Below are 27,994 nucleotides of genomic sequence, written 5' to 3'. Positions count from 1 at the left end.
GTCACTACACTGCAACAGTTCTCACTCTTTGCGATTAAGGTGTGGTTTGTTTTGAGAGCAGGACTTATGCCTCCTTTCAGTAAGCTTTGAACTGATTTGACACAGCCAGTCTTAAAAGCCAAAGACTCTTGTGCCAATTAATGTAGGACACCCTGAAATAAGAAAAGACAAGCAAAAGCATCCTGTGAAAAGTGCACATCTATTTTTGGTGTGGGGAAGCCTTCACAGAAAAGTATGCAAATAAATGACTTTTATTACCCTTTAGAGTCAGGCTCTACTTTTCTTGTACAAGCCTGTGATTATAGAAATAATAATAATAACACACTTGGAAGACTGTGAGAGGCACATAGTAGGCAACTCTTTTTCTGCCCTTTGGAAGTCCAGAAAGAGTATAGGAAACAGTTGGACAAGGCTTGCAGACAGGACTCATGGACTCAGTTTTACATTTACAATTTATAGTGATGTTAGCAGGAGGGAAATGGAATATTCAAAGAAAGCCCAAAGGATTAGCCAAATATTATACAATTAATTCTTGTGGTTTAGGGCTCCCTCACCCCCCACCATGGCTTACAATCTGTTTCATGCAACCAGGATTTATCCAGGATTATCGTTTTTAATTACACTTTCTGCTCAGTGTGAAGCTCCCAAGAAAGGACTGCCAGCGGAAAGGCGGGGGTCTGCTTCAAGGCAAGGCATGAAAAGTTCAAACCTGTGTGCACGTCTTTAGTAAAGGCACGGCATGACAGAGTGACTCAAATCGTGTTTTGCTGTGATGTCTGAACTCACAAATCCTGCAAACCAGACTTGGAAACCACAGTTTGAAGTGGGATTACAAGAAATGGCTTCTGCTAAGGACAGCTTGATGTGATTTCTTAATTTACACACTGTATTTACCATTGTTACTTTGCCACAGGAGAATAGTGTACCATAAGCAGGATGGTGTGGCTGGTGAGCAGATGGAAAATGAAAGTAGCTTTAAGCTAAGGGTGCCTGTCAAATTCACTTCAGCTGAATACCTGCAGAACTTTCAGAGTTCCAGATTACCTGGTCTTGTTCTGAAAGTGGAACTGATGCACTAAGAAACATACGGTATACTGTTCCATTCAGAGCACCATACACAGGTGGTATATTTCTTTCCTTCCTTTTCACTCCTTTACATTAACAGTGTGTAGGTTCTCCACCTAGATATAATGCCTCAACAAGAAAACATTGATTTGCCTTTAGGTACAGTTGATTCAATTTTTTTTTTTCTAATGAGGTACCCCCAGAATACAGCATAAAGCACAGCACAAAAGAATATTGATGCATTTATGCATACAAGCACACCACGGTTGGTTTTTATTCTGCCCTTTCAATATGCCCATTTGCATTGGCAACAGAAGGGGAGAACAAAAGAACCTGGATGTTGTGGTAAACTGTGCAACTCCCAGCTCCATAATTTTAGACTTTTCCCAGTTAAAAAGAACACAAGGAGTGCAGCATGGTGCAGAGTGAACCCACAGAACAATAAAGTAATGGTAAGTCTGCTCATCCTTAACCTAAACCAAAGTTTGCCAGTATGTTTTGAAGTTCAAACAATAGGTTGGGTTTGAGACTATGGTTAGCACTGCAAACCAACAAATGACAAAAACTTGAGTGACAACCTATAGCAGCACCAGTGAAGTTTACATAGCTTACAATAATTTCAGCAAAAACTGCAGTGATCAGATATATTACTGTATTAAATAACAGCCCCAGGATTAGCCTGAACCAAGTTGGCAGAAGCACTGGATTTGCACAGATCTGACCTTGCCACTGCCTCACTCCTCTCCCTCTCTGTCCCAGCATGCAGCAGTGACTCATCTTGCGGGACCTTTTACAACTTCTAATTTCTCTGCTTTACAAACGTTGTGTGGAACCAGCCAAGAACCCAAATGAGTACCCTGAGCATGTTTATGGAATCGACCAAGAATGATCATTCCTGCTCCAAATATAATAATCCCGAGACCTGACAGTAGCTGATGGAGCACCTTGAAATTAGTGGCATGAAAGGGGCTTTGAAGCATGGTATAGACTAACTTTGTCCATGTATATATACTTTTGATACTGAAAATAGAAATTTGTACATTGGGGTTAAAGGCATGTTCTGCTATCCTGAGGGAAGCTCCCTGCCTAATGAATGAACTAGTAGATTATGGTTGTGACCAGTGCTATTTTTCTAGAAAAAGAGGTGCCGGAACTCACTATGAACACCTCCCTTGTTCTCTTTGAATGGCAATGGCGCCCACCTGAGAGGGGCCAGAACTGAGTTCCAGCAAGTTCTGGCTGAAAAAAAGCCTTGGTGGTGACTCTTCTTACAAAGAAGTGCAGGAAAATAAATTTGTGGTACAGTACATCATTCACATTCTTCTGCATTATAGTGATGTGAAAGGCCTCTCTTTGAGAGCAGGGGGAGCCACTTCCAATTAGCATAAACAATTTGGGTTAGATGGGCAAATAATTTAACTTGGCATAAAGCAGCCTCCTAATGTTTCAAGGCTGCCTTCGATTTAATAAGTTTAAATATATATTGATATTTTTTTAACATTAGCTATTAAGTGAGTCCCTAATATTATATACTAGAAAGTTCCCTATTATTTAAATGTTGAATAACAGAGTTAATCCTGAATGCAAGAATATGTTCAAATACTCTAAATTAACATTATGAACAGCTAATATATATTCCAGGTTACCATTTTACACTGTCAACTTTTTATAATGTGCAGTTCAGTTATACTTTCCTTATAACTTCAAGATTGCACATAAACTTCGTAGCAATAATATTTTAAAGACCAAATTTAAATAATTTTAATGCCCTCTAAAACATATGATTTAAAATATTGATTTAATGTGATGCTGGCAGTATATTAGGAGTGATGCTCTTTCAGGAGCTGGAAGGCACGTGACATTTTGGACACAACAAGAAGGGCTGCAGGTAGGAGATCTGTATGCCTGACAACAGTGTTACACTTATTTTGTTGAAATGGCTCCACTATGTTTTCGACCCATTTGCCTTAAAATTCAGCTCGGTTAATTCCTAAAATTAATTTCAGATTAGGACATGTACAATTGGATGCTGTTTGCAGTTTGCACCCACCCCACATTCTCTACTTACATGTTACCAATGCACAGTAGTGCATAGCCACAGTGATTAAATCAGCACAAAAAGGCATCATTATGTGATCACATGATTAAAATAGGATTCCTTTTTGCACAGTGATGTAATCAATGCACATGGGCCCTGATGCACATTGGTAAACTATAAGAAGGGGGGGGCAAAAACTGAACACCGAAGTAAACTTCACATACCCAGTGGTCTGGGAAAAAAAATTAGGAAATCAAATCAACATTAAAAATGACACATTGTTAGCACAATGCCACTTTGGAAACAAGATTAGGTAATCTGGAAACTCAAAATCTGGAAACTAATCAGGCCAGAACAAAGGAACAGAGGGCTCCTCCAGACATGCCCTTGCAGACCCGACCTCGATCACTGAATCAGAGTTTTCAATCGAGTTTTTCCCCAATTTATTGCTAATGTACAGGTTTTCCAACGGAAAGCAGAGAGGCAATGGGACAACTGCTTGAACTTGTGCTTTCTAAGTACAGAATAAGTGCAAGTCTGGATGAGTCCAGAGAGATAAAAACAGGTGGAACTTGCATTGATGCTCCAAATGTTTATTTTGTTCATATTGCAGCATGCAAGAAAGGCAAGAACTGAAAAAAGGCAATAAGCTATTGTAAGTCCTTGCATGCCCTCTATAAGCCCCTTTGTCTTCCCTGAGACTGATCAATAAGTTTCCCACCACAGCATTCATTCATTCAACATGGGCTCACATTGTGCCTCAGCAGTCTTGGTCAGGTTTATCAAATTCTACAGACAGAAAGGCAAAGGCCGTGCTAGCAATGAGCAGAACTTGGATTTCAACCCCACTATCTAGAAGTCAAAAGGCCCCTTTAGACATTACTGTTATGTCATAGGAGCCCATCCTCTATACCACCAGAAAATTTGGGCCAAGCTGGAAAGAGCACAATACACAGCTCCATCTCATACAATTCTCAGAAGAAGCAATGCTGGCCTGATAGTCCATCCCAACATTTAGGGACCAAAAAAGTGAAAATGAACAAACTAGGTGGGTGTGTTACTAAGATGCAGCATGTTATAATTATCTGCACTCACCCATGAATCCCAGTGACAAGGAAGATGAGGTTCCCATTGATCTTGGTACAGTTGACAAATTTGTCAATGTTGCTGGAGTCTACCGTTTGGGCATACATCAAACTTCCTGTACCGATGCCATCACATGCTGTAAAAATAAACAACTTTGTAAAAAATATGCATTCATATATTTGGATCTCTTGTAAATCACTGAGTGCATTACGCCATTGTGCTTGTACTGGCTTAAAATCAATGAGGCAGCGGGGAAGGGTAATTAATCCTGTTTTCCAGGAATTGGGCTGAGAGCAAGGAGCGTCTGTCCATCTCAGACTGAGGAGCAAAGATCAGTCATAGAATGCTGACACTCTGTGAAGCTACAGGTTCAAGTGGAAAGAAAACCCATAGATCTATGGACAGCAGATTATATATGAGACGTAGTTAAAGCTAATATTGTAGAGGAGCTGAAAGGCCATGTGGAAGCAGGCTGGGAAATCCCTCATGCAAGGACAAAGGGCAGGGAGACAGATAGTCTGCAGGCGGTGGGAAAGGAAAAAAGATAGGAAAGGGATTTGTGTTCTAAGAAGCCAAGGAGATAGTGATGACTAAATTTCATATGCTGTTGAAATCACAGGCATCTAAAGTCATCTATTTCCCCAGAGTGTGACCAGCATCTCCCTTCCTTGTGGGTGCATTTTAATTTCAGATGTTTCAGAAATTTCCATTTGAGTCCTACCTATTTCACTCTTGAAGCTGATGAAGGCATAAGGCCACAGGGTGCTAGAATACTTAGAGTAGCCTAACAAGCCATTATTATTTTTAAACTGCCTAAGTGTCTGTGCTTATGGAGTGTGTGTTTCAAGGATTTTTTTTTTTTTATGGCAGCAGTGCTAGGAGTCTGATCTGATGTTCAAATGCAGTGATACCAACCATGCAGGAGAAAGCAGGAAGCCTGGGAGGTGAGCACCACCAGAACCATGTAAAAAGGAAGGAACTCAAGCCTAGGCAATGGGACCTGGCTAGTATTAATTTGTCCTACTTCCAAGCATGGTTTACTACTTACTTTTCTCTTTCTGTTTCTCTGCTTTACAAAGGCTAAGACGAACCAACTAAAGAACTGTCCCTTGCCTCAAATATTTCTTTATAAAATTGTTCCGGAAAGATGCCTCTTACCTAGAATAAAACTACAATGGTTCATCGTGACAAGCCCAGCAGCAGCCATGTGATCAGCTAAGATGCTCAAATCCATTTTGTTACATTAGAGATCTAAATATGTATGTCTGTATAGAAAAGTGTTAGGTCACAAAAGTTAAAACTTATTTGAAAGCCACTTGGATTGGTTGAATGCAGGGTAGCCGATGCCTGTGCATGCAGAACCTAGGTCTATGCACATTTGTCTGTGTTCACATGAGCCTAACCAGATGTTGCAGGCAGATGTGACACACCTACCCTGTTCACATATAATGTGGTGAGCATGGCTGCACATACACAGTCTACCAACAAGTTGCCCTTCAGATGTTATGGACCAAAGGTCCCATCACTTCTGCTCGTTGGTCCCCTTCTCCTCTGCTGTGCAGTTCCCCCCAAGCCCCCTAAGCCTGTTCTGGGTTTCCCCACAACTCTCCAAAACAGGTTTAGTTTGTGAAGAGTTTCCCACAGGAGGAGAAGAGGAGGAAAGTCCCACTGTGCAAGCAGACCTCATTCCACATGCAACAGCTTTGTTGAATCCTGTCATGCTCAGAGCAGACCCTGAATGGGCTTCTGTTACCTGTCCATTGGTTTCAATGGGTCTATCTCGAGTATGCCATAGTTAGACATCACCCGTTGTAGTTCTGTAGACAAGCTAGATGCTGGGAAGGCAAAGTGCCAAGGTACAGTTGCTGTCACTAGAGTCTACATGTTTCTCCTCTGTATTCCTTCTTCTGCTGCATGAGAAAGGAATTATCTGCCCCTGGAAACCTGAGTCTCAGAACACCTTCCTTTTTCACAGTATCTGGATCAGAAAAGCCAAACATGACACCACTAATAAATGGGACCAAGTTCTCCTTCGGGAGCATCTGGGCTGGGCTGCTTGTATCTGCAAGTAGGGCTCATATAATTCCTCCATACCAAGGTATTCCGATAGAAAACTACACATCAAGGAGAGGAATCTTAGCAAAAGGGAGAGGACAGGTGTAGATCACATACTTAGCATGCAAAAAAGACCAGGCTTTCAGGCACCAGCGTTGGATAAGACCTCTCCTGAGCTGAGTAGGCCATACTGGGCCATACAAACCACTGATGTGAATCCGTATAAAACAGCTTCTTATGTTCATATATAGCATTCCCCTCAATACTGTAGTTCTTTTTGTATAGCCATGGCAGTTTAATGGGGAACATTCATTTATGCACGATCCCACCTGCAGTCTCTAAGTACTTTAGCCCAGATGTAGCTCTGCCACCTGGGTGAGAACTGGGTCAAAGAAGTATGGCTATAAAAGGTTTTTAAGGTCCTCAAGCTAAATATTAGAAATGATCTATACCAGTAAGCATTATGATACATTTCAGAGCATGCTGATTCCAAAAGTCCTTTTAAAAAACAAAAACAAAAAATGAATCTGAAGCCCCTATTAAAAGCCTGCACATTTCTTTAACCTCCACAATTGGGTTTTCCTCTGCGGTATTTTACCATGGAAGACATAAAACTGGACTAAAATAGGCATATTCCTTCCATGAGAGCTAACACAGCTTAATGTTGTGTGGATGTCTAAAAAGAAATGATTTTATTACATGGATATGGGTATATAGCCTGTCTTCTTTTTAAAGCTTGGAGTAGATAACATTTGTTATCTCCTTCAGTTCCATATCTCAGTTCAGGAAGCAGGTAAATGAAGATGGATTAACACCGTTCAATAAATCCCCAACGGTTAGGGTTTGAAACAAGCACGCTGAATCAATGACACTTTACATATATGGGAACTGTATTGCATACATGGAAAACACAAAGTTTACCTCAATGGCAGGGGCTTAAAATCCCAGGAAGCTAACACAATTTCAACAGGGAATTTACTAGTTCTGTAGGAAGCCACTCTGGCACCTGTGACTTTCAGACCTTCAAAATTATGCGCAGGTGTTGTTATGAGTTGTATTGGGGAGCCTCAGGCGTCTTAGACTTGAGGGCCAAACAGATCTGCTGCCAAATCCCTATGAAGTTTCTGAGTGGGGAGCAATTTAAAGCACAGCTTGGGAGAGGGCTGAGAAGAACAATCTCCATCAGCAAGCAACCTCCCTTCACCCCTAAAGCCTAGTTTTAAAAATATTTTTTCCCCACAGTTGTGCTCCAAAACTGGAAGTAATCCCTGCTGGGGTGAAAATGGCTAAAAATAGCAATTTCTGGTGGGAGGCTACAGATGGAGGGAGGATTCAATTCACTCACCTGTGCTGCATTTTACATGCCCTCCACACCACCGTTTTGTTGGGAACAAGAAAAACCCGGGTTGCTATTATGCCCAGTTGTATTCTGACACCCGTACTCTAAAGATAGAAGAGCTCTCTGGTTATATCCTTCTGCGTGGGCAGGGTTGTATCCTCCAGTGCTGGGGTGGCTAACTGTAAGGTAAAGGTAAAGGGACCACTGACCGCTAAGTCCAGTTGTGGACGACTCTGGGGTTGAGGCACTCATCTCACTTTATTGGCCGAGGGAGCCGGCATTTGTCCGCAGACAGCTTCTTGGTCATGTGGCCAGCATGACAAAGCTGCTTCTGGAGAAACCAGAGCAGCGCACGGAAACGCCGTTAACTTTCCTGCCAGCGCGATACTAATTTATCTACTTGCACTTTGACGTGCTTTAGACCTGCTAGGTTGGCAGGAGCTGGGTCTGAACAACAGGAGCTTCACAGGGATTCGAACTGCTAACCTTCTGATTGGCAAGTCCTAGGCTCAGTGGTTTAGACCACAGCACCACCCGCGTCCCTAACTGTAGCCTTACATATTTTGTTGGGCTCCCACCAGTCCCAGCCCAGCCAAAGGTCAGTGGTGATTGAAGCTGTTTTGACAACCTTATTTATTTACTTATTAAATTTGTATACTGCCCGAGATCTCAGGGTGCTTCACAACATTAGAGGGACACAGATTAGCCAACCCTGTTCTAGCCTATTGATCTTCAAGAGGTGGGTTATGGACTGGCTGGATGCAGCAGAGTGGTGGGAGGCCCTGCATGGGAACCCCCAAGGGAAGAAGGCTCAGAGCCAGGGGATTGGACAATGTGAGGTCAGAGGGAGAAGAGGGAGCAGACTGAGAGGAGGCTGTGTCAGAAGCAGAAGAGGTAACAGGGTTTAGTGAGCAGGATCAGGCTAGGGCAGAGAGCAGCCGAGAATCAGAGTCTGGAGAGAAGGGGAGCCAAGAGGCAGAGATGAGTCAGGCTGATGAGGAAGCCAGGATTTCTCGCCCTCCTGCCATGGGCAGGTCCTGTCTCCCAGAACATGAAGAGGAATGAAGAGGGAGGAGCAACGAGAGACCAGACAAGCAGCCTCAGGTTGCTGGGAAATGACCTGGGGGAGGAGACACCTTAGAGAGTGGTGGGAAGGCCTTCAACTCTCACATCTGCCTCATTGCAACCAGACCTACTGGGAAGAGCTGCTGTGATCACTTGGCCTGAGCTTTTTAGTTAACTTCACTGACACATTGTGAATTATTGCTGTCTTGCTCCCAACTCCCACCTTGACACTTATGGACCAACTGTGGCACTATTCTCTCTCTCCCCCCCCCCATTTTTTTCCTGAGGAAGGAGGCCTCCTCCCCCTCTCAACTCAAATACTGGACAGGCACTGCTGCTGCGCTGCTTCATGTCTTCCTTGCAGGGACAAGGGGAGGAGGCACAGTGGAGCAATGTACACACAAAAGAGAAAAGGCTCACAATGCAGTTGCCACCTTTGGGCTAAGGTGAAGCTTTGCACCCTCCCTAGCTCAGAAGTGGGTCCCGTGTTTCAGGCTGGGAATCCAAGTGGGTTTCAGCTCTTGAAGAACGCTACTCTAGTGGGCTAAATGAGGAAACACCTTATGACAGGATCTCCATACCAGACTGCCCACAGAGATCAGTATCCCAGTTCCAAGGAGAGTAATCATAGCCTGCCCCATACTGCATCCAGGTTTCACTAGTTTCATGCCATTTCCAAATTAGTTCCTTGCTTTATGTCATGGCAATGCACAGCACACAAGGTCAGAAGTATAATGAAGAGCAGCCTACCTTTAGGGCAAATGTCAGTGCATGGTTTACATGTCTTAATGCCGTTTTCTTCAACTTCCATCTTGGGGCTGGGACAGGCACGCACACAAGAGCTGATATCAACCACAAAGTTATCTAGAAGGAGGTAAAAAAAGAGGAAATGTATTATTGAAAAGAAAACCATCTACAAGCACCACACAATGGATATTCTGAGCATCCCTTTTTAAAACAGAGAGGTGTGGGGGGAAATGGGATGTGGGTCCCTCTTTTCTGCTACTGCATTCAAGATTCATTTTTATGTATTTGTCTCAGAACTGCGTTTTATCTTTTGAAGTTTTCTCTAAGCTCACATTCTCCTGTATCCCTGTTGCTTTATGTTGTTGCTAATTTCAACATTCTTTAAAAGTTTCATTTCCCTTGAGATGCTGACGCTGTAACTCCATCTTAATGAGGTTTGTATTCTGGAAAATGTTTGAAATGTTATTTTAGCATCAAAGGATACACGGCCACAGCCAAGCTGGTATACCAACCACTGGATAAAATAAAAGATGCTTTGAATTATCTCAGTCTTATGCTCATACAGACAAAAAAGAAAGAAAGAAAAGAAGGTATCTGGATATTCAATTTTGTAGATAATGGCAATTAAATTTCAAAGCAACGACCAAATGGGAATGTATATTTTTAGGCATACTAAATGTGGGATTCATTTCCACAACTAGTTAGCAAAATGCTGCTCTAGTATAAAAAAATAATAATAAACTTATGTATATATATTTTTAAGGTAAAGGTAAAGGGACCCCTGACCATTAGGTCCAGTCGTGGCCGACTCTGGGGTTGCGGCACTCATCTCGCTTTATTGGCCAAGGGAGCCGGCGTACAACTTCCGGGTCATGTAGCCAGCAGGACTAAGCCACTTCTGGTGAACCACAGCAGCGCACGGAAACGCTGTTTACCTTCCTGCCGGAGCGGTACCTACTGATCTACTTGCACTTTGACGTGCTTTCGAACTTCTAGGTTGGCAGGAGCAGGGACCAAGTAACAGGAGCTCACCCCGTCGCGGGGATCCGAACCACCAACCTTCTGATCGGCAAGCCACCCACGTCCCATACCTTTTTTTACTTAACCACAAATCATTACAACTAACTGTCAAAGTTTCCCCTGATTCTAGCTTATTATGCTGGTGCTGACAAAGCACACCAGGTTCTGGGATCCATGGTAATATGAAGATATTGTACAGCAAGCCAGATCATTGGTTTGTCTAATCTAGTACTCTCTGCTCTGACTGGCAGTGCCTCTTCAAGCTTTTTAGGCAGGGATTTGTTCCAACCTTACAATGAAATGCCCCTTTTACTGGAAATGACAGGGATTGAACCTGATGTATGCAAAACATATGTCTATAGCTGCTTCACATAACTAGGATAGCACCTTGTACTTCTTGCACCGTTAATAATTATGTAGAAGAGGGGATTTCAGCAGGTGCTGCTTGCTATGCAAATGTGGCCTAGTGTTGAGAGTGTCAGCCTAGGACTGGAAAGACTCAGCTTCAAATGGGTAAGGAAGCTCTCTGAGTGGCCTTGGCCAGCCACTATCTCCCAAGCTAACTTGCCTCACAGGGTTGTTGTGAATAAAAAATAATATGAGGGCCAGAAAAATGGGCACTGCCTTTCGCTCAGTATTCGAAACTCCCATTGTTCTAGGTGCATTTTGTGACAGGGAATTTCACTACTGCGAGCAGTTTCTCAGCTCTGGGCGCTGTACTGCGCCTAAGATTTCAGATTAAAACTGCAGAGCGGAAGGAAAGGAGAACCTTTTTCTGTCTCCCCACTTCCAGCTACTATCTAAAGACTGGAGAGGAGACCTTCTCAAGAATATTAGGGGGGTGGGCAGGGGAAGGACTAGACCACGTGAAAAATGAACATAATAATTTAGCTGTAGTTCCTTCATTTTCAGCTTCATATTCTTGTTATAAAAAAACTGAGCCTGGACATTTCATTGTTGCACCCATAACCTACATTTAAGTTGCCATTTAGCTCCTAGCTTTCATATCTCAGTTTCTAGCACTGCTTTCACTTCTTGGATATTATTACAGTACATGCACCATACTTTTCTGCTTGTAGCATGCTCAGAGCTACTTATATCAGAAAAAAATGCAACACAACAATGAAATTGGGAAAGATTGTCAAGAAAGAACAATTTCACACATAATATGCACATCATTCAGTGACTACACTGAAAGGCACTGTGTGTGATTGCAGGTGCTGTGAAAAAACTGGGTTCAGTGGTGCCCCGCAAGACGAATGCCTCGCAAGACGAAAAACTCGCTAGACGAAAGGGTTTTGCGGTTTTTGAGCTGCTTCGCAAGATGAATTTCCCTAAGGGCTTGCTTCGCAAGACAAAAATGTCTTGCAAGTTTGTTTCCTTTTTCTTAAAACCGTTAATACCAAGGTGCATTGCTTGAAGAGGTGCAGTTGCGACTTGACTTCGAGGAGCAACTCATAGCACGTGGTGTGGTAACCTTTTTTGAGGTTTTTGAAGACTTTGGTGATTTTTGAAGCTTTTCCAAAACTTCTTTTGCAGCCATTTGGTAAGTTAAACTTTTAAAACTTTTTTTTTTGGGGGGGGTTGGATTTTGGGTTGGGGTGTTTGGAATTCAAGGACTTGGTGTTGGGGAGGGGTTTGCAAGAATCTGGAAGCTTGTGTGTTTTTTTCTGCATTTTTATGATTTTTTGTGACCATTGGGCTACTCTGCTGTTTTTTTAAAAAAAATTCTGGATTTGAATTTCTGTGTGGTGGGTGGCTGGGGGAACAGTTGGGGAGGGGTTTGCAACAGTTGGGGAGGGGTTTGCAATTTCTGTGTGGTGGGTAGCTAGGGGAATAATTGAGGTTTTTGAAGACTTTGGTATTTTTGAAGCTTTTCCAAAACTTCTTTTGCAGCCATTCGGTAAGTTAAACTTTTTAAAAAGATTTGGGGGTTTTTGGGTTGGGGTGTTTGGAATTCAAGGACTTGGTTCTGGGTTTGAATTTCTGTGTGGTGGGTGGCTGGGTGCTTTTGAATTTTTTGGATGTGAAGCACTGATTTTTTTTGGGGGGGGGGTTGCGAAGGTAGGAACTGTGCTGCCATGGGACCCAAGAAGACTGCTGATGCAGAGGCCGGCGAGGGGAGGAAGGCGAAGGTTACGCTGGAAATGAAGAAGGAGATCATCCGGAAGCACGACGGTGGAATCCGTGTGACAGACCTCGCCAGGGAGTACGGGAGGAATCCATCGACCATCGGGACCATCCTGAAGATGAGGGAGAAGATCCTTGCGACTGATGCAGCCAAGGGAGTCACCAGGATCGTGAAGAACCGCCCAGCTGTTCTGGAGGAGGTGGAGAAGTTGCTGCTCATGTGGTTAGAAGAGAAGCAGCGTGCAGGGGACACAGTGACTGAGGCCGTCATTTGTGAGAAGGCCAAGGCCTTGCACGCAAACCTCATCCGGGAACAACCAGGAACCTCAGGCGAGCCAGAAGTCTTCAAGGCAAGCAGAGGCTGGTTTGACTGGTTCAAGACAAGATCTGGAATCCACAGCGTAGTCAGGCATGGAGAGGCTGCCAGTTCTGATGTTTCTGCGGCTGAAGACTTTGCAGCGGAGTTCCTGGAGGTTGTGAGGTCTTCAACTGCGACGAGACCGGGCTGTTTTGGAAGAGGATGCCCAAAAGGACTTTCATCACTCAGGAGGCCAAGTTGCCTGGCCACAAGCCCATAAAGGACCGTCTGACCTTGCTCTTCTGTGCCAACGCAAGCGGCGACCTGAAGATCAAGCCCCTGCTGGTGTACCACTCGGAGAACCCACGGGCCTTCAAGAGACACAAGATCGACAAGGAGCGGCTGAGTGTCATGTGGCGATCCAACAGCAAGGCTTGGGTCACACGTGTACTGTTTGTGGACTGGGTCAATCTTGCTTTTGGCCCTGCTGTCAAGCAGTACCTGCTGGACAACGACCTGCCGCTGAAGGCTTTGCTTCTGATGGATAATGCTCCTGCTCATCCTTAAGGCCCTGAGGAGGACTTGTTGGAGGAGTTCAGCTTCATCAGCATCATGTTCCTGCCGCCTAACACCACGCCACTGCTCCAGCCGATGGATCAGCAGCTCATCGCCAATTTCAAAAAACTCTACACCAAGGAGCTTTTCAGGCGATGCTTCGAGGTGACTGATTGCACCACCATCACCCTACGGGAATTCTGGAAGGACCACTTCGACATCGTCACCTGCTTGAAGATGATCACCACGGCCTGGAACGGGATCAGCCAGAGAAATTTGAATTGCGCTTGGCGCAGCCTGTGGCTGGACTGTGTGGCACCAAGTGGCACCAAGTGACTCTGATAAAGCTGGTAAAATGCGGTCTTGACTATGCTACCACTCAGTGGATTTGTAACTGGCTGGCTGACCGAACCCAAAGGGTGCTCATCAATGGTTCCTCTTCATCCTGGAGAAGAGTGACTAGTGGGGTGCCACAAGGTTCTGTCTTGGGCCCGGTCTTATTCAACATCTTTATCAACGACTTGGATGATGGACTCAAGGGCATCCTGATCAAATTTGCAGATGACACCAAACTGGGAGGGGTGGCTAACACCCCAGAGGACAGGATCACACTTCAAAACGACCTTGACAGATTAGAGAACTGGGCAAAAAGAAACAAGATGAATTTTAACAGGGAGAAATGTAAAGTATTGCACTTGGGCAAAAAAAATGAGAGGCACAAATACAAGATGGGTGACACCTGGCTTGAGAGCAGTACATGTGAAAAGGATCTAGGAGTCTTGGTTGACCACAAACTTGACATGAGCCAACAGTGTGACGCGGCAGCTAAAAAAGCCAATGCAATTCTGGGCTGCATCAATAGGAGTATAGCATCTAGATCAAGGGAAGTAATAGTGCCACTGTATTCTGCTCTGGTCAGACCACACCTGGAGTACTGTGTCCAGTTCTGGGCACCACAATTCAAGAAGGACACTGACAAACTGGAACGTGTCCAGAGGAGGGCAACCAAAATGGTCAAAGGCCTGGAAACGATGCCTTATGAGGAACGGCTAAGGGAGCTGGGCATGTTTAGCCTGGAGAAGAGGAGGTTAAGGGGTGATATGATAGCCATGTTCAAATATATAAAAGGATGTCACATAGAGGAGGGAGAAAGGTTGTTTTCTGCTGCTCCGGAGAAGCGGACACGGAGCAATGGATCCAAACTACAAGAAAGAAGATTCCACCTAAACATTAGGAAGAACTTCCTGACAGTAAGAGCTGTTCGACAGTGGAATTTGCTGCCAAGGAGTGTGGTGGAGTCTCCTGCTTTGGAGGTCTTTAAGCAGAGGCTTGACAACCATATGTCAGGAGTGCTCTGATGGTGTTTCCTGCTTGGCAGGGGGTTGGACTCGATGGCCCTTGTGGTCTCTTCCAACTCTATGATTCTATGATTCTATGATGCACCAGAGTCAACAGTGGTGCAGGACATTGTTGCCTTGGGGAGGACCATGGGCCTGGAGGTCACAGAGGAGGACGTCTGCGAGCTGGTGGAGGAGCACGACCACGAGCTGACCACCCAGGAGCTGGTCGAACTGCAGGCAGAGGCTGCACAGGAGCAGGCCTCGCTGGAAGAGGAGGAAGCAACTGAGGAACGGCTGTCCTCCAAAGAACTGAGGGACATTTGCCTGAAGTGGGAAGATGTGCAGGCTTTTGCACAGCGGCACCACCCTGACAAGCACGTGGCACATGACCTTGTGAACACTTTTGATACAAGGGTCATGTCGCCTTTCAGGGAGGTGCTGAAAAGACGGATGAAGCAGCAGACCATGGACAGGTTCTTCAGCAAGAAGCAAAGAGTGGAAGAGGAACCTTCTTCGAGTTGTCCCCCAGAGTCTTAGAAAATGTACTGTACACTTTGTTGATTTTTAAATGTTTTTCTGTCATGTTTAGAAACTTAATGTATTGTTCCTTGAATTTTTGAAATGCTCTTTACAGTATGTGTGACTTTAAAGAGCACTTAATAAACTCTTGTTGTACCAAATTTGGCTTTGTTTGGACTTTTTTTGACCATAGGAACGCATTAATTGAATTTCAATGCATTCCTATGGGATTTCGTGCTTTGCAAGACGAAAAATTCGCTAGACGAAAAAACTCGCGGAACGAATTAATTTCGTCTTGTGAGGCACCACTGTTGTTTGTTTTGCAATGTCCATTTCTACACATCTATTCCATCACTTAAGTCAATAGACAATTATACTAGCCCATCCTTAAGAAACTCCCTTACACAGATCCCCCCTCAATTTCTTTAATTGATGTTTAAAAGATTGTACCCTTAAACCCCAAAATATTCAAATATCAAGTATATGTGATCCCCTAAGATGTTATTGAAATGAGAACATGTAAAGGGTTGTTTGCATGCTTTCAGTTTACATCCACTTGCGCAGGCCTACGCAGCAACAGAACATGCTAAATGCTCTGGCAATGTGATAATGCTTGCTATCTTCACTGGCAGTGGGTGGCTGGCCTCAGGGGGTCAGAAGAAATCATCATTAGGATCTATCGGAAAGACATTATTTTAGCCACTTACTCTGCACTACTCCCACTGGGAACAGTCCATATAAATAGTTTTAGTAATCCAGTTTAACAGTCTGTACCTGAAAGGCATTTATGGTGGAGTACTTTATATTTTCAACTGACTGAAACCTCCTCGGTAGCCATTGTAATGTTGGGAGTTGGGAGCAATATTTTAGTGTGCCTTGATAGCAATGAGCCTGTTCTGACTCACATTACCAAACCACACACTTGAATTTCAAGAAAAGGTCAAACATAAAAAAATTCCACTTATGTTTGAGGGGAAATGAAAATGAGACTTTGTTTAAAGAAAGGAAATGTTAGAATCTGCTCCATATTTGACATCTGCTGCTGGATGGAAGCTGAGATTTTGACCACACAAACCAAAACATTTATCATGGATTTTTGGCTCTAAGTTATAGGGTGTTATTAAAATGTCAGCATTCAACAATGCCATTCTTAGAGTAAGTTATAACTTCCAATATATTGCTGTTGAAGAAAATAGGGTGCTTTCTCATCATTTTCACCGTACATTTGGCATACTTTGCAATTATTATTTTTAAAGACTTCTGCGGTGACACTTTGAAACAGTTGCCCTTCATGGAACAAAGGCAACCCTCCTCCTGTAACTTACGCGGGCACTTTTTGACACAAAAAGCACCATAGGTGTATTTGCCGTCTCGGTTGTTTTCCATCTGGAAGGTGGCAGGATTGTAAACTGAAGTCTGCGGACACTGCGTGACACAAGCCCCACTGTCATTAAAATTCATACAAGCCTGCAAGACAGGAAAGAACAGTTTGAACCAGAGCTTATATCGGCATTTAATAAACAGACCCTTGACAATAACAATAGTTTCTTAAGGTACCGTATTTTTCGCCCTATAGGACGCACCGTCCCATAAGACGCACCTAGTTTTTTGGGGGGGAAATAAAGGGAAAAAATTATTCCCCCCCCCAGGCGCGGGGCTGGGGCAGCCCGAGCTTCCCCCGACCCCAGCCCCCAAACAGGCAGCTCTCTGCAAGCCGTGGGAGCCCAGCGGTGACTCCCGCTGCTTGAGGAGAGATCCGCGAAGCCTGGACGCGCTGAGATCAGCGCGCGCAGGCTTCGGGATGCCGGCAACTCTCCCCAAGCAGCGGGAACGTTCCCGCTGCTTGGGGAGAGATCCGCGAAGCCTGGACGCGCTGAGGTCAGCGCGCGCAGGCTTCGGGATGCCGGCAACTCTCCCCAAGCAGCGGGAACGTTCCCGCTGCTTGCCGAGAGGTCCGCGAAGCCTGGAGAGCGAGAGGGGTCGGTGCGCACCTACCGCTCTCGCTCTCCAGGCTTCAGCGAAAGCCTGCATTCGCCCCATAAGACGCACCCACATTTCCCCTTCATTTTTGGAGGGGAAAAAGTGCGTCTTATAGGGCGAAAAATACGGTATTCACTCTACGTAAATAATAACCTTTAGTTCCTGAGTCATCAAATTCAATTGAAGTCTAATTTGAGAAATTTAAATAATATTCTTATAACACATCATGAGGACTGCATATTACCCCCAAGTAATCACAGGCACCATGCCCCTGAATACCAGCTGCTGAGGATCGAGAGCTAGGAGTCTAACTTTGGGGCTTCCCAGAGGCGTGCGGTTGACCACTGTGGGAACGGGAGGCCAAGAAGGACACTGACAAACTGGAACGTGTCCAGAGGAGGGCAATCAAAATGGTCAAGGGCCTGGAAACGATGCCTTATGAGGAACGGCTAAGGGAGCTGGGCATGTTTAGCCTGGAGAAGAGGAGGTTAAGGGGTGATATGATAGCCATGTTCAAATATATAAAAGGATGTCACATAGAGGAGGGAGAAAGGTTGTTTTCTGCTGCTCCAGAGAAGCGGACACGGAGCAATGGATCCAAACTACAAGAAAGAAGATTCCACCTAAACATTAGGAAGAACTTCCTGACAGTAAGAGCTGTTCGACAGTGGAATTTGCTGCCAAGGAGTGTGGTGGAGTCTCCTGCTTTGGAGGTCTTTAAGCAGAGGCTTGACAACCATATGTCAGGAGTGCTCTGATGGTGTTTCCTGCTTGGCAGGGGGTTGGACTCGATGGCCCTTGTGGTCTCTTCCAACTCTATGGTTCTATGATTCTATGACCAGGTGGGCCTATGGTCCGACCCTGCACAGCTCATGTTATGTTTATAGGACTTAGAGCTATAAGTCTCTGCTTAGGGGGCTGGGGTATGACAGGCATAATGGAAGAACATCGTCCATGTGATGATCATCAAGAGAGGACCTTTAAATTTTTGCTGAAGGCTGGAGAAGCTGGAACCTAAAGTGCAACAGGCAAAAGGTACTATTCCAGTGACCTAACATGAGCAAATGGCAGGAGCTAACACCACAGTCCTTTCTGGGTGAGCAGTGGACTCTAAGGCCTAAATGCACACATTCCATAGTTGCTCTTGAGACCAGATCCCAGCCTCAGATCACGATATTCTGTGCTGATACGCTAGTTTATAGGATTGTGCCTTGAGTACTCAGCACCCAGGCTGGTCCACCCTTGAGGCCGAGTGAAGCCTCAGGTGGTAAAATCCCATGGGGTGGTGCCCCTGCAGGCACTATGCCTACCCCTGCCATCATGGGGGTTGCACAGCTGTGGTGGTGGCTTCTGTTGAGATCTCGCAAGATCTTGCGGAACTCTTATGAGAGTTCCACAAGATCTTGTGAGATCCTGCCTGAAGCCACCACCACTGCAACCCTGGTACGCAAGGCTTCGCAGGGTGGGAGGTGGCAAAATAGGATGAACCGCCACTGTTGGCACTAGCATAAAAACAAATCTGATGCCATTGCACTGACTATTCTGAATGTGACAAGACAGCAGTAGCAATCAACCGTGTTTCTGTGGCAATGCTTATTCCCTATCCTTTCCACAGTACGATGGAGGTCCTTGCAGTGATAAAAGAAAAGCTACCATCATTGTTTACTACACTGCTCAAGAGCAGAGGTTTCCATGGCAGGAGGCAATTGGGTATCCCTTGACAGTTGTGCTGCTGGTTTAGCGGCAAGTGCCCAGTGTACTTACTGTTTGTGCTCTCCTGCCAAAGCAGACTTAGGGGATCGGGGTGCCAAGCCAATCGCAGTAGGAATGCATGGCCTGCCATGAACTGAAAGCAAGAAGCACTTTCTCCCTGCTGTCAACTGTCGATCGATCCCTAAAGCTCAACAACTCTGGTCTCCCCCACCAAAAAAAGCTCAACAACTCAACAACTTTGGTCAATCCAATGGGTATAGTGGGAGTAGATCACAGTCTCTTGGAAGTTGGACACCCCTGGGCTACACCAATTGAAATTATAATAATATAATATAATATAATATAACATAATATAATATAAATCACACACACCCCACATCAAGGTAGATTTCTGCATGGTTTATAAGTATAAAATATTAAAATATGAACTAAAACAATCCCATTATAACAACAAAACAATTTAAAACAGGAGAGTCGGATTGAGAGATCAAGGGGATGCCTTTGTAAGCAAGTGTTTCTGTTTATTGTCAGACATAGAATCATAGAATCATAGAGTTTAAACATGCCATTGTTTAAAGCATTAGAAGCCTTCATCAGGAAACAGGGTGTCAGCTAGGACTACAGCAAAGTTAGGAAGAGTGACACAGATTTCCCTGAATCAACTTAAGGAGCGAATGGTAAAGGCTGGTTCTGTTTAAGTGGGCACCATATTGAATGTTTTGGTGAGGTAGATGCAAGGCTTTTATAATGGAACCCCTTTTAATTTAACAAGACCAATGTGTTGAATTACTGCCGAGTTATTAAAGGCACAAAGTACAGTCAGAGACCTGTTTAGATCCACTTTAATTTTGACTCTCATTATTCTCTAAATACCTCTAAATCCTTGTGAGTACATTTACTGAAACATTAATGCTGCAGAGATAGGCATTGCTTTGCTTCCAAGAATGCTCACACAAATGAATACATGCCAGCACTTGCGAGAACAATGGATGATTGCCTTATCTAGCAATTTACACAGCAGGATAGTATAGGTTCGAGGAAGCGGGCATTATAGGTCAGACCATCTCTTAATGCAGCGTATGCTGAAATTGCTTTAATTAATACATAACATAACTCATTTAATTCTTTCCCTCAATCTAGTGCCTTTATTCATTTTCTGCCCTGGCACCTTATCATCATAATGAATTGCTTAGTAACTATATCATAATGATGTAGAATGCTAATGATGTATAGCCCAAAGCTATGGTAACCTTTCATTAAGGATCTACTAAAATCATTCTGAAGAGTTCAGCAAATTTTAAATTTGTGGCTTTAAGTATTGTTTACAAGTACTGGTAGTATATTTTGGAGCATTCCATGCTTTTGAGCTGGAGCAGAAAGGCATGTGGCCTGACTTCCTGTAGCACAGGAGGAGGTCTAGTATTTTGCGGCTTTACTAAGACAGCAACTTCCCATTTACATGTGCTCTGTTTGCACGTGTCACAAGCAGTGTCAGGAACCCAGAAATGCAGAGCACCCTGGAGAAGACCCTCTCCAGAGCAGAAAGAGGATGCCCTCTTCAGGACCTGGGCAAGGTCCCCTTGTGAGCCAGAGGCCTTCCTGCCTAACAGCTGACATGCAAGGCGACAGCAGCCGCTTCCCCACACGTCAGCTGTGCAAGCCTTGCTGCCCGCCTGCTTATGTGAGCCAGAGGGGCAGTGGGTCTCAGCTCAGCTGATGTGTGGAGAAGAAGCTTCCCAGTGCATCAGCTGTGCAAGCCCTGCTGCCCCTCTAGGGTGCTCCCAACATACGCGATTTCAGTTACACATGAGGGAGCCTGGAATGTAACCCCCATGTAAACTGGGAGTTGCCTCTACAGTCGTACCTTGGTTCTTGAACCCCTTGGTACTCATACGTTTTGGCTCCCGAGTGCCAAAAACACAAAGGAAGTGTTCCGAATTTTGGAACGTTTTTCGGAAGCCGAACATCCTATGTGGCTTCCACTTCAGTGCTGGAAGCTCCTGCAGCCAATCAGAAGCTGTGCCTTGGTTTTCGAACAGTTTTGGGAGTCAAACGGAGTTTGAGAACCAAGGTACGACTGTATTGTCTGTTCCAGGGCTCAGTAGAGGTAGAGGTAAGTATACTCCAGGAGCTTAGGTGATGGTGAGGAGCGTACATAAGGTGGCACTGTCTAACCTTTCCCCCTGAAATGTTTTTGAGATGCACAACTAAGGTGCTATTTCCCATGTGCGTTTCTGTGGAACATCCATACATTTGTAACTTAACAACAACAACCCTGTATTGGAATATTACAGAAAAGTTTTGTTATCGCAAGGATTTTAGGTGGTCTGCAACAATGCTTCTTGCATGACTATGCACTCCTGTGGGCTAGGGCTGCTAGGCCTTTAAGCAGGCCTTTAATTCTGCTACTTTTGTACAGTATTAGTTTCTCACTAGTTGGTTGTATGCTGAGATGGCACAGTTGTGGGAATTTGTATCTTTAAGACAAAGCTCCAGCTGGCATTTAGAGTAGGGCGTAAAGGCTATTCTTAGGAGTTATATATTTTGCTGCCTGCAAAATACCAACTAGCCTTTTACTATGGTAGGAAACTGATGTGTCACCCAAACATCATGCATAGCTTGTATAACCCCCAACAGTATATAAGTTTCAGAAGACTGCTGCTGGTCAGATCCTCAGAACTGCAGAGCTTCAAAGCTTAGGAATCTCCGCAGAGCCTGCAAAGTTGCCCGGCTGCATCTCCGTCTTCAATAGCCATGTCTGCTGCTGACAGAGTGCCCAGCAGCTAGAGGGATATCACAGTGCTTTGCGGCTTTCTTTGGGCTGGCTAATAAAATCTTCAGCCTCCATCCCATTTGTGTGCTTGTGTTTTGAATCCAAAAAGAGCACTTGCTCCTTGACAAACCCATAGGAAATCATAACATGAATCTCTCACCATCTCATCTAGCTCGGACCCCTGATCTTAACAACAAAGGACATGCAGATGTGGGGAGCTGGACCTTCCTCCTTCCCCTTCCTGGGATTCATCACCCCAGGCGCTTGTTCCGGAGTCCCAGCCCAGCTCAGCTCACTTCCATTTGGGCATCTGACTGCAAACTGACTGCAGAGGAAGCGCAGGTTTGCTTCCCTCGCTTATACACCCACTTGATCTTACACACAAGAACAAGCACACACACACCCCTTTCACACACCGGTGGGGTTCCTATGATCATGCCTAATTTGGCCTCCAGCATAAAAGAAACCAGGCAAAAAAAACAACCTTTTAGGGGCACGAGGGGGAGAGAAAATACCCATTGGTAGCTAAACTAATGGACTACATACTGTTTCCCCAACTTTTGTAATTCCTGATTTCAAAGCCAGTTTTCTTTGGAAGAATGGGTATTGTTAGCTCACCCGTTCTTTTGATATAAAGGTGTACAGAGGACAGGAGCAAAGGAACACCTGCAAACGACAACCTTTAATTAAGGGTGTTAATTCCCTGCCATGTTCTTGTTCTGCTTTGAGTACCATTTTGGTGACATCAAGTTAGAGCTGAAACAATTTCCCAGTTCATGCAGAGAAATTCAAAATCCAGCTCTTCTAGATTAAAATGGAAATACAATATTTGAGTCCAATTCTTCACATTAATTTTAGCTCTGAAATGCTCCATTGCATTTCCCACCTGGGAGGCTCCTAATCCTAACTTGACATGTACATACATTGTTTGTGATAAGTTCCAAACAGTTTAGGCATCACATTTATTAGCAAAACTTAGTCATGGCCACCTGGTTGTTTAAGCTGGGTATACCTGACTGAGGCTGCCATCAGAAGCTCACTTAGGAGGAAACATTGTCCACAGAAATAAATTAGGCTTCCTTCACTTCCTTCACTTTTAGGCAACAGCTCTTATATTCTGTTTTTAGCAAATATGACAGATGGTGGATTTTTGGTCTGTCTTTTGTTTAAAGTCAAACTTCTGATATAAATTGCCCACATCCTATAAATGTTAATTTTTAGGAAAGTAAAATGTATTTTCACTTAAGATAAAAATCATACCAATTAGCATATAAATGGTTTCAAATCTCTATTTGCAAATCTCATAAATGTTTCAATGGGTGAAATAAGCTGATAAGTAACGGAAATGTAATGGGAAAATATGAATGCTAAAACGGTGAGTGAATATCTTCCACTGTACATGCAGTATAATTAAAGACACACACACACACATTTCCTTGGCAAGAAAGCCCAAGAATGAGCAAAGCTGCTGATAGGAAGACAGAAAGGAGTGGAGGGTGAGACCTACAAAGCAGTCGGTGTCTTTTGGTCCAGAACAGCCTCCTGCGCATTCACGGTGGCAGCATTCGCTGACGGAGCGCCCATAACACCTGCCATCACATTGTTCAGCACATACCATCTTCGTCACTGGAAAGGGCAGAGAAATCATAAACGCTATCAGCACAGAACACAACCTCAGCCTGGACAACTGAGAAGCTGTAAGAGAAAAGGGAAATTAAGGTAGGGGTCCCCAACACAAATAAATTACACCTTTGTCCGTTATTCTGTGACATGCTAACATGACCAAAACATACTTCTTTTCAGTTTAGTTAGGTGATAAGCATTTGTACGGCACTCTCAATGCTTAAGTGTCTGTGGCGCTTTTTGCATGGAGGAAGATTAGGAGAAAACTATAACTTGGCCACACCTCTGTGTCTCCTCGGCCACCAAGCAGTCCGGCCACCAAGCATCAATTACAAGCCTGGTAGATGAAGGGAACGCAGTGGATGTAGCCTACCTTGATTTCAGCAAGGCATTTGACAAGGTGCCTCATGATATTCTTGTAAAGAAGCTGGTAAAATGTGGTCTTGACTATGCTACCACTCAGTGGATTTGTAACTGGCTGACTGACCGAACCCAAAGGGTGCTCATCAATGGTTCCTCTTCATCCTGGAGAAGAGTGACTAGTGGGGTGCCACAGGGTTCTGTCTTGGACCCGGTCTTATTCAACATCTTTATCAACGACTTGGATGATGGACTCAAGGGCATCCTGATCAAATTTGCAGATGACACCAAACTGGGAGGGGTGGCTAACACCCCAGAGGACAGGATCACACTTCAAAACGACCTTGACAGATTAGAGAACTGGGCAAAAAGAAACAAGATGAATTTTAACAGGGAGAAATGTAAAGTATTGCACTTGGGCCAAAAAAATGAGAGGCACAAATACAAGATGGGTGACACCTGGCTTGAGAGCAGTACATGTGAAAAGGATCTAGGAGTCTTGGTTGACCACAAACTTGACATGAGCCAACAGTGTGACGCGGCAGCTAAAAAAGCCAATGCAATTCTGGGCTGCATCAATAGGAGTATAGCATCTAGATCAAGGGAGGTAATAGTGCCACTGTATTCTGCTCTGGTCAGACCACACCTGGAGTACTGTGTCCAGTTCTGGGCACCACAATTCAAGAAGGACACTGACAAACTGGAACGTGTCCAGAGGAGGGCAACCAAAATGGTCAAAGGCCTGGAAACAATGCCTTATGAGGAACGGCTAAGGGAGCTGGGCATGTTTAGCCTGGAGAAGAGGAGGTTAAGGGGTGATATGATAGCCATGTTCAAATATATAAAAGGATGTCACATAGAGGAGGGAGAAAGGTTGTTTTCTGCTGCTCCAGAGAAGCGGACACGGAGCAATGGATCCAAACTACAAGAAAGAAGATTCCACCTAAACATTAGGAAGAACTTCCTGACAGTAAGAGCTGTTCGACAGTGGAATTTGCTGCCAAGGAGTGTGCTGGAGTCTCCTACTTTGGAGGTCTTTAAGCAGAGGCTTGACAACCATATGTCAGGAGTGCTCTGATGGTGTTTCCTGCTTGGCAGGGGGTTGGACTCGATGGCCCTTGTGGTCTCTTCCAACTCTATGATTCTATGATTCTATGATTCTATGATCAGGTCCAGCTGCCCTAACCAAATTACTTATCACGCTGTTTAACAGAGCACAAGCTATTGCAGTACAAAAAGCTGAGGTATGTTTTTTTTAAAAGGATCCTTACACCAAATTAAATTTCAGATGTGAGTTTTATTTCATATGCATAGTACCTTGCTGTCTTATGTGACAGAACGATGCTTTTGCCTAGCATGTTAGTATTTTCACAACTAAACATTTTAAAGTTTTGCAATATTTCTTTCAGCAAAAAGCACACACTTCAGAATTTACTTTTCTCTACCTGAATATCATTTGAATAAAGAAATGTGCAGATCCTTAGGGGAAAATATGTGAGGACATTGATTGCCCTGGGACTTGTTCTTCTAAGCTTAGTAAGTTTGAGGAAATCCTGACTTAGAATCATAGAATCCTAGAGTTGGAAGAGACCACAAGGGCCATCGAGTCCAACCCCCTGCCAAGCAGGAAACACCATCAGAGCACTCCTGACATATGGTTGTCAAGCCTCTGCTTAAAGACCTCCAAAGCAGGAGACTCCACCACACTCCTTGGCAGCAAATTCCACTGTCGAACAGCTCTTACTGTCAGGAAGTTCTTCCTAATGTTTAGGTGGAATCTTCTTTCTTGTAGTTTGGATCCATTGCTCCGTGTCCGCTTCTCTGGAGCAGCAGAAAACAACCTTTCTCCCTCCTCTATGTGACATCCTTTTATATATTTGAACATGGCTATCATATCACCCCTTAACCTCCTCTTCTCCAGGCTAAACATGCCCAGCTCCCTTAGCCGTTCCTCATAAGGCATTGTTTCCAGGCCTTTGACCATTTTGGTTGCCCTCCTCTGGACACGTTCCAGTTTGTCAGTGTCCTTCTTGAATTGTGGTGCCCAGAACTGGACACAGTACTCCAGGTGAGGTCTGACCAGAGCAGAATACAGTGGCACTATTACTTCCCTTGATCTAGATGCTATACTCCTATTGATGCACCCCAGAATTGCATTGGCTTTTTTAGCTGCCGCGTCACACATATGATAAGCTTATCACAGGCAAGCTTATCATATATCTACCCATCTCTCTTGATGGATGCTGTTTGTCCTGCTCATGATAGCCAAGGCATGATGCCAGTTTCAGGTGACCAGTTTCAAATCATTATGGGAGGGGAGAAAGGTTCTGTTTAAAGGCAATAGGGAAACGACTGCTATTACTGCGATCCTGGAGTGTTCATGTAAGGTTAGTTCTATATTTAAAAATGTAGGAAGACACACAAATACAAGCTCATCTCTCTGAAGTGCTCAAATTATTGTGCCACCTATCTTTTCTTTTGTTTCTTTTTTATAATTTTATTTATAGTTTTCATTTTTATACATTTCAATAGTTTAACAATCATTTTAATATTTCAAACCTTGACTTCCTTCCTCCTTTTTCTGCGGTCCCTTATATTTATTTTATCATTTCTTGCATATTCTAAATTAACTTAGCTAATTCTTTTATTCATCTATTTTGATTATATATTCTTCTGAAACTGCAGGTTATTACTGTAATCCTGCCAATGTCTTTATCTGTTTACAATTTGTTTGTAGATATTCAATAAACCATTTCCATGCTTTTATAAAATGTTTGCTAACTTGATTTCTCATTCTTCCAGTAAGTTTCGCTATTTCTGCATAATCCATAAGTTTTTGTGTCCATTCATCTCTCGACAGGACTTCTTCTTCTTTCCATTTTTGGGCAAGTAACATTCCTGCAGCTGTACTTGCATACATAAATCAATTTCTGTACTCTTTGGGTAGTTCTATACCTATGATTCCCAAAAGAAAACCTTTTGGGGTTTTTATTTTACAAATGCTATTTTAAACATCTTTTCCAACTAATTATATATCATTTCCCAGTAAGCTTTAACCTTACAACAAGACCACCACATATGATAAAAAGTACCTTCTTTTTCTTTGCATTTCCAACACTTATTTGATTCTGATGTACACACTTTTGCCAATCTACTAGGTGTTATATAGATACCATCTGTGTAACATTTTAATGTAATTTTATCTTAAACCATAACATGCTGTGAATTTTATATCTGTAGTGCCACCTGTCTTCTGTGACAACAACGTAGCTTAGAGCTTTCCAAACTTTTCATGTTAGCGACACACTTTTTAGACATGCATCATTTCACGACACAGTAATTCATTTTTACTAGCAAATCAGAGGTGAAACTAACCCCTTTCCAGCCCCGGGAGGAGCATGGGGAGCATTTGTGTGACACACCTACACATTGCTGCTGACACCAATGTGTCATGACACACAGTTTGCAAAGTTTTGCCTTAGTTACTTCCTTCTTTATTGAAGGAAACCTACTTGGATATTTCCAGCTCTCTACATGCCTGACTGAGGAGAGCAGTCTGTTCACAAGATGAGAGATGCTGACAAAGTTCATTGGGCTCAGGAAGGTATACCAGGTTGGGGACTCCTGATGCCAGTCTTAAATACGAGGCGAGCATCACAAAGCCCCTTAATTCTTCTCTGTCTTGGGTTATAATTTTAGGTCCAAATCAGATTCCCTCAGGAAACAAGCAGAGCCATTTCTGCTGGTTTCTGTTTATTTTTCTGCAACTTGATTTATTTTTCAAACCAATCACTCAAGTCTAGAGCAAGTAACCCATCTTTACCATACATTTCCCCCTGCTCTGTGTAATCAGGCTTTCTAGTGAAGGCTTTTCACCCACATTATGATCCCAGAAAAGGTGTCAGGCCTCAGCAGGAGTCTGTTCTTGCTGTCAGGTTCTGAGACAAGAGCTTGATGTAGTTTTCATTGTGAATGCCTGAATGTTTTGAATAGATCTTTTATATCTATATCTTTTTGTTGGCATCCGTCTGTCTTGGGAAACAACGGAAGACGGTAGGGTGAAGCCAAGCCGTTGGAGAGTTGCAGCACTTGATCTCTCTCTCTTTCTTTATATATATATATATATTTATATATAAATATAAATATATAAATATAAATATAAATATAGGGTGGCGCTGTGGGTTAAACCACGGAGCCTAGGGCTTGCCGATCAGAAAGTTGGCAGTTTGAATCCCCGCGACGGGATGAGCTCCAGTTGCTTGGTCCCTGTTCCTGCCAACCTAGCAGT

At 43.9% G+C, this 27,994-nt stretch overlaps 1 protein-coding gene across 4 annotated transcripts in view; it reads right to left on the bottom strand.

The window, feature by feature from the left end:
• Positions 1-27,994, bottom strand: part of ERBB4 (erb-b2 receptor tyrosine kinase 4) — an 873,292-nt gene that overhangs the window by 204,477 nt on the left and 640,821 nt on the right. For all 4 annotated transcript variants that reach the window (XM_082228041.1, XM_082228042.1, XM_082228043.1 and 1 more), the window contains exons 6-9: positions 23,231-23,349; positions 16,583-16,724; positions 9,399-9,512; positions 4,199-4,325 (exon numbers count right to left, since the gene is read on the bottom strand). In XM_082228041.1, coding sequence (XP_082084167.1) covers positions 4,199-4,325; positions 9,399-9,512; positions 16,583-16,724; positions 23,231-23,349 — 502 coding nt within the window. The remainder of the gene's footprint in view (positions 1-4,198; positions 4,326-9,398; positions 9,513-16,582; positions 16,725-23,230; positions 23,350-27,994) is intronic.

Source organism: Podarcis vaucheri (genome assembly GCF_965113315.1).
Source record: "Podarcis vaucheri genome assembly, chromosome: 1".
Lineage (NCBI taxonomy): Eukaryota > Metazoa > Chordata > Lepidosauria > Squamata > Lacertidae > Podarcis > Podarcis vaucheri.
Note: the sequence above shows the minus strand (reverse complement) of the source record. Positions and strands in the feature narration are given on the sequence as shown.